Source organism: Malurus melanocephalus, unplaced genomic scaffold (assembly GCF_030028575.1).
Source record: "Malurus melanocephalus ecotype Western Australia unplaced genomic scaffold, MMel_1.1 scaffold_144, whole genome shotgun sequence".
Lineage (NCBI taxonomy): Eukaryota > Metazoa > Chordata > Aves > Passeriformes > Maluridae > Malurus > Malurus melanocephalus.
The window spans coordinates 1,597,049-1,604,469 of record NW_026623376.1 but is presented as its reverse complement, the minus strand read 5'-3'; the positions used below and the strand labels follow the sequence as shown (position 1 = coordinate 1,604,469).

At 42.8% G+C, this 7,421-nt stretch overlaps 1 protein-coding gene across 1 annotated transcript in view; it reads right to left on the bottom strand.

Annotated features, from left to right (window-relative positions):
• FSTL4 (follistatin like 4) overlaps positions 1-7,200 on the bottom strand; it is a 200,377-nt gene extending 193,177 nt beyond the window's left edge. Inside the window, exon 1 of the mRNA XM_057371342.1 lies at positions 7,072-7,200. Coding sequence (XP_057227325.1) covers positions 7,072-7,200 — 129 coding nt within the window. The remainder of the gene's footprint in view (positions 1-7,071) is intronic.
• Between the last annotated feature and the right edge of the window lie 221 nt (positions 7,201-7,421).

Genomic DNA, 7,421 nt, shown 5'->3' with positions numbered 1-7,421 from the left:
AAAAAAAAAAAAGAAAAAGAAAAAAAAACAACCAAAAAACCACCACAACCAGCGGCAAAAAGAAACAAGTAATGTAGCAGATGAAGAGATGCAGAACAGGTAACATTCCAGATCCACGAATTCCCTGCATTGCTGGCCTTACCAGAYCCTTTGTGGGACACATGGCAGTGCAAGCAGATAAATCAAATGCAATCCCTGCAGCTGGGCTCATGCTGGGGCTCGCAATAAATCAGATGTTATCTCTGCACACTCCAGGTCTCCAGGGACCTGCTCTCAGGATCAGCCTAACTGCTGTACAATTTCTAAATATACAGTCCGAACTCATTTAGCAAATTAATAAAGAAGTGGCAGTTCCTATTAATAGATTACCATGCCACAGATTTTTTTCCTCCCTTCAGAGCTCCTTATCTCCAGTGAGGGGTCAGGCAAAGAAGGCAGATTTAGGTGAGAGATTGGAATAAATTCTTCCTTGTTGTGGGACCCTGACACAGGTTGCCCAGAGAAGCTGTGGCTGCCCGATCCCTGGAAGTGYCCAAGGTCAGGCTGGGCAGGGCTTGGAGCACCCTGRGRYAGTGGAAAGTGTCCCTGGCCATGGCAGGAGGTGGAATGAGATGAGTTTTAACCCAAACCATTCGGTGAAATGACAMCCAGTACAGGGCTGGTGAGACACTCTGCATGGGGACTGGATCATCAGCAGTTTTTGACTAATGCATGGCTTAGTTTGACAATTGGAATTTTCTGTTTACAGCCATGAATACAGAATATTTTTTAAAAAAAAAAGTGAATCAGGCATGAGATGAGAGAACATCCTTTTTTTTTTATTTTTTTTTTTAATCAGGAATGAGAAAAAAAATAGATCACATGCTACTGTTTGGAGAAAGCTTGCTATCAGTACAGACASTGGCAATTTAGATTTGTCCTGTCTGGTATAAACACTGAGAGAAGCTCTGATGTCTCACATCACACAGTATCATCTGCTCACCCATACGGTACCTAATTGAGATAATTGCTGCAGCTCTGATTTTACTCACTACTATTTCTGGACTCCAGATGAGAAACCCAGGTATAGCTCCCTAAATTTCCACATTGTCACGGGGAAGCTCATGGGATGGCTGTTTTTAGAAACCCCAAATTTGCAGATGTACCCTTGCTAATCTAAAAACCTGARAATTCCCCTGCTTGGTGGTCAAAAGTACTTCAAGTAGAAGTTTTCCTCTAAAAACTAATGCTACAAATCTTTGTTTCAAAGGGAGAATATGCTACATTTGGGGAAGAAAAATGACTCAACATTTAGTCTTTTAAGGCTGAGTGGCTTCTGAACATAATATCAGAAAGTGTAACCCTCTGCCACATCATAGCCAAGTTAAGATTGCCTTGATTCCTTTTTTATTTGCAACATGATTTGCTCTGGTCTTATTCTCTTCTTCAGAATCACAGCAGCATTTCCCCATCTCAGTATGATTTTTCACAGCTGCTGAACTGTGACATGAGAAAAACRTACTGAAATTTGATTCCTGCAGTCAGTTTGTGCCACAGCTCAGCTCAGAGCAGGTACCACGAGCCCACATCCCTCTGCTCCCCAGGGACAGCGTCCAGCACCCAAAATTCCTGGTCATTAACATCCAAGGCACCACAAAATGTTCCCATGCAGCACCAGGAGAGCTCTTCAGCCCCCAGCAAACCAGGCAGGGCAGGACCATCACCAGGGATCACTCACTGCATCCCACCAGAAGTTCAAAAAAACATAAAGGACGCAGGATTTGAGTTCTGTAAGGAACTGCAAACAAGCAAGTTTAATCTTCAAACTGTGCTTCAGATGCATCCTGACACTCGCTAYTGAGCCATAACCAGTTATGTAAACCAAAATTCTTCTAATTTTCTGCTGTTATTCAAGTATACAGCACCTGCCTTGTTCCAACATTCACATTTTCTAGTACTTCAAGCATGAGAGCATCCCATAAAACACAGCATTTATTAAACCCTCTGAGTACACAGAAGAAAGTGGAGGGGAGTGGGTTGGGGATGCAGAAAAAGGACCTCAACATGCATAATACAAATATTATCAAAACATTCCACAGCACCTTGAACTGCAGATGCTCTGGCAACCAGCACTCAGAGCAAAAGCTTCTCATCTCCACAGGGATAATATACCTGTTAAGATTTAGGATGCTCTACAAAAAAGCAATTACTGCTTGTTAGAGATACCACATAAATGCAGGTAACAAGGAGTGAATTATCACSACGTAGCAAAGTGATACAAAAATAAACTTCAGCCTTGGCTCCCTGCACCTTCATTAATGCTTGAAACAGAAGCAGGCTGTAACCCAGTATAGATTTAAATTCAAATCTGATTCTTTCCTTCCTTTCTCCAAACTAAAAAGCCAGAAGAACACTCACATGGTAGAGAATACATTACTACCATTAACAATTAAAATAAATACCAGGATATTAGATCTTCAACTGCATATAAAATTGATACACTGTGCCTGTTTTATTCCAAGCTCATTCTCTGAAATTGTGTCTCAATCTGAATTAGAAGCAAAAAGCTTTAATCAAAAACCTTTGCAATTTTTTACCTTGCTTCCAATAACAAACCTGTCCTAGTCTGTCAGATTAGGAAATGTGACCTTGGTGGGGGAAGGAGCCCAAAATCATCCCTGTGAATCCCTTGCTGCTCAGAATAACCTACTATGGTCTACAGGTGCAGCAGTAAGTGATGCAACATTTAAGAATCTGACTGTAACAAGGAATTTCAGCAATAATTGATACTCTTAGACAAGCACAGTTGCGGCTGTGAGTGGACTCCAGAGAAGTGCTTTATCCTGGGCAGGAGGGCACTGAAGGGCTGGTTTGACCCAGCTGTTTGCAGTACATTTATTCTTGGAGATTTTAAGCAGTTCAGGTGTCACRGAAGCACAGAATGGTTTGAATTCAAAGGGACCTYASAGATCATCCAATTCCAGCCTTGCCATGGGCAGGGACACCTTCCACCAGAGCAGGCTGCTCAGAGCCCYGTCCAACYCAGCCTGGAACCCTTCCAGGGATGGGAGTCTACACTGGCCTTTATAATTAATGAACAAAAACAGTGGACAGCCCACAGAGCCAATACCTTCCAAATACCAGCGAGGAGGAAGTTATGGTGCCTTGAAAAACGAGCACAGGGAGCATCACCTGTGAGCTCTGTGCAGTGGAGCTGCCCCAGGACAGCTCTTGTCCCCACAGGAGGACAGGGGCTGAGCACGATCTCCTGAGGCTTCTGAAGCAGGAGGATGGGGGGGAAAAAAAAAGCATGGCATGAAAGCAAAATTAAAACAATTAATTAATATGTTTTTGTAGCTCTAATCAGGCCACAGGACACCTGCCAGCCTTTACTGTCACTCCTCAGGAGCTTGGTGACATCCAAATACTTAATGGTGCAGCAAAAAACAGCTCTCCATATACAACACAGGAACACTCTCCACTTTCACACTCTCAAGCCAGGACAATATTTTTCAATCTACCCACCAGCAGTGCCCCAGAAGACATAACTCAGAATTTAGATTTCCAAGAAGCAGCTCTGTGGTGACTTGTGTTTAAGGAGCTCTGCTCCTGGAAGGGCTGATGAAGACCTGCAGCACTGCTCTGCTCATGGCAGGCTCAGAAAAGGAGGTGTAAAATCTGCCCCAAGAACATGGCAAAACCAGCTGGGCTTMAACACACACAGGAAATCAGCTTCTCACAGAGAAAGCAGGGAATGGGAGAAGGGAAGCTGCTGTCAAATTTCAATATTTAATAAGATGCTTTGCAAAATACCCCAGGAGGCTGAAAAATCAGCCTGAGCTACTCGTGTGGATTACCTTGTAGAGATTGAGTGGACTAGCAGCACTGGCTTTCCATCAGAACCTCCCAGCCAAATTCTCCTCCAAACCCAAACTCCCGGGTTATTTCAGATCCAGATTCTCTCTTTTCTGCTCGCACTGCAAACTCTCTTCACTAGCACTGGCAGTGACACAAGAGAGCTGCATTTTTTGAGAATTCCTTTCTAGAAGGAAGAGGTGACCCCAGATCACATCACCTGGTGTTTCATGGGCCACTCAAACCCTTCTGAGCCAGCACAGGGCTGCCCATGAACTGCAGTCACCTCTAAAACACCCACCTTGAACAAACAATCTGACTTGCTGAAGGCAGAGGCAAAAACTTATCCAAAACCAACACCCTGGAGTGGTGAGCTTTATAAATTTGTCATTTTGGCATGTATTCCACTCAACAGGATTTAGTTCCATGATGGTTCAGCCCTCAGAAGCTGCACCCAGGTCCACATGCAATGCCCAGGAGCTTCAAGAGCTTTCCAGCAACYCCTGGAACCTGTGAGAAGTCTCACAGCACAGAAGTGACAGCAATATTCTCCAGAATTAATACAAACCAGGCAAGTTGAAGCTTTCCAGTCAGATATGAATGCTGTACTTTTTTAAATTAGGTTTTCTATTTTAGCTCATTCATTGAAATTGGGATTTCATACTGCATGCGCATACCTATTAACTATTCTAATCAAGACTAAAAATATTCCAGAAAACAAATACCTTCTCGCAAACTTGCCTCACCCTCTGATAAACTTGAGGGGTGAAAAGCTGTGCCTCAATAAAAACACACACCATTGTTTTGGTAGAGAGTTAATTCCTGATCAAAAGGAGTTGTAGTCTTATTTTCCTTTATAAATTCAAAGCACAACTGCAATAATTCCACCRCATACCATGAAGAAATCGATTTAGAAATATGAACATAAATTAGGCAATGTTTTTGATTCAGTAAACTTGTTCCTATGTAGATCAGAACAAGTATTAGTGCAGCCAGTGACCCATATCCACGTACTTGCTTTGATGAGGTTCACAGGAATTTTCCATCAGAGCACACTTCAAAATTGCTTGACCTGTAAATTAACACTTTACTCATTTTTAAAGCATTTTTAGTGAATTGCTASGAGCATTTCTAGTTGTGATTCAATATTTTTTAAATGCCTATTAAGGGATCTATGTATCAATCAAACCATAAAATTTGGAACGTAACAAACTTCTCACGGATAAGGAGCTCCAAACTGAACSAAGCCCAATATCCTTACAAAAGTATTTCAGGTGATTTTTATTATTAAAAAGGTATTATGGGTACACTATTTTCTGCAAGAGAAAGTAATTGCTGTTTACTCTCAAAAGGTGCTTATCTCAGTTCCACTGACCTACCTGAAAGCTATGCTCAGGGCTTTCAGATTAATTTTAGTGCTTTGTGCCACACTATACAAACRCTATTTCTTGCAGACACAGGCTTTCTGTACAGATGTTTTTTCTAAAATCTGAATTATAACTTACATTTCTTGAATATATTTTAACTGCACACTTTGTACATTCATAATTTTAATATTCACACTTGCTAAATTTTGTGCAAACCTGAGCAAATATGTTTTTAGCTGAGATCCTTCCACCTCAAGCAAGATCAAGTAATGGATACAATAACGTTATGTATGCTCTTTATAGAAAGATCAAATGAATTAATGTCTTTCAAGTAATATAATGATTCTATGATTTATGTTAAAGTAAATTGAGTAATGAACTTAATTCCTCAGAATAACTTCCTTAAAAAAAACAAAACTAATGTGCATTAGTGAAGAATGAGTTTTTTTAACTGCACAAGCATGCAAAATATTTACTAATTTTTAATAAAAAAGCAAAAGTGATCAGATATTCTGCAAGAAGAGGTTTAACAGAGTGCCAGTGTACTACCTGAGCCTACCCAAAGTAACAGTGGAGGTGTGGGAGGGAACTGCTTTTCTTCACTTTTACAGAACAGAGGTTGGATACCTCAAGGACAAAGAAACAGACCTGAAACAGACCTCAGACCTGCAGAATATCCAACAACATTGAAATGACTTTTGAGCCCTACTAAGCAACAAAAARCACCTTTTTAATTAGCTTAAACTATAATGCCGATAACTGGGTATTTGTAGACGGGATGTGACTGGGAGAAATGGGATTCTCCAGCTAGAACCAAATCCTGAGGCTTAAACAGATCCAATTGCAACATGAATCCATCAAGGGCTTATCATTAGCCTGGCACTGACTGATGTGTCTGCCAGTACWGAAGTGTTCAAGGCAATGGCAGCTAAAAAAACAGCCAAGTGTCCTTTCCTGTCCTCCCGCACCACGTCCCACTTTCAGACATTTCAGCAACCATTTAGCAAACATCCGACAACCAGGAACTCATTAAATAACTAAAACTGTTTCAGCAGTCATTCATCATTTACTGCTCAAAGTCACAGCTTTTTGTGGCTTTATTCACATGTCTCAGCCTCAGACACATGAAAATCTGAGTCTACACGAAAATCTGAGCCTACATCTGTGCCACACGCAGTGCTGAGCTCTGGCTCAGAAATCCAGTGCCCCCTGGTACAGCCTGCCCAACACTGCTGGGACAGGGACTGCTCCACCCACCCCTTGTGCCAACGGCCAACACTGCCACCCTCAGCACTGGAAACCCTCCCAGAGCCCAGGRCTGAGCACTGAGGAGGAGCTGCAGTCCTGCCCCAGTCCCAGTGCCCCCCAGGCATGGACATCACCCCTCACCATCACCACTGTTCCCTGCTCCCTTTTCTATTACTCTGTGCTTCAGAGAGCTTTCACATCAGTAAGTCTGGAGGGAAACACTCRGGGCAGTAACTTTGCTGATTCTCTCAGYACCACCTATAGCTCGGGTTTCCTTWAAAAGAGCTTTTYTTAGGTTTYACCTRAASGTCCACTGACCCAAGTGAAGAGCCAGTTCAAAGTTTGCTTGTTAAATTCAGATTCATTGGTGTCAGCAGCCCCCAGCACACTGTAAAGTCTTTGGGGCAAAGACAGCATCTCCACAACAGCCAGATGCCAAATTTCCCTTCCAGATAATCAGCATATCCAAGAAGTGTAAGAGCTTCTGCTTCACTGKTTTTCACTGATCCCCTCAGCAGGWGTTTAACACAAACACACATGGATAAGCCCATGGAGAGCCTGAACACAGCCCCAGAACAGAAACCCAAGAGCAGTAGCTGCAGCAGCAGTGGGTGTACAATACCTCTTGGTGTGACCTCTCTGCATCCGAGTGCAGCCTTCTGCCCCTGTCCACGTCCATCCATCCCTGTGTGACCAGCGGGAAAACCCCCAGCAAGACCAGGGAGCACCAAAAGCTCCTTGATGGCATCATTTCAAGTCTGTTGAAAGAAAAAGAGAAGGATTTAGAATGATCATCTTATGGCAAAACCCAGCTCAGGTTCAGTAACGCAGAAGCTCCAGCTGACAGTGTCCATCCAYACTCGGTCAGTGCCCATGGAGCTCTACAGTTTCCAGTGTTTTGGCAATGAATTCCCACATATTAGCAGTCCTACCCCCAAATTATCCTACTCAGGACATGCTGGTCCCACACAG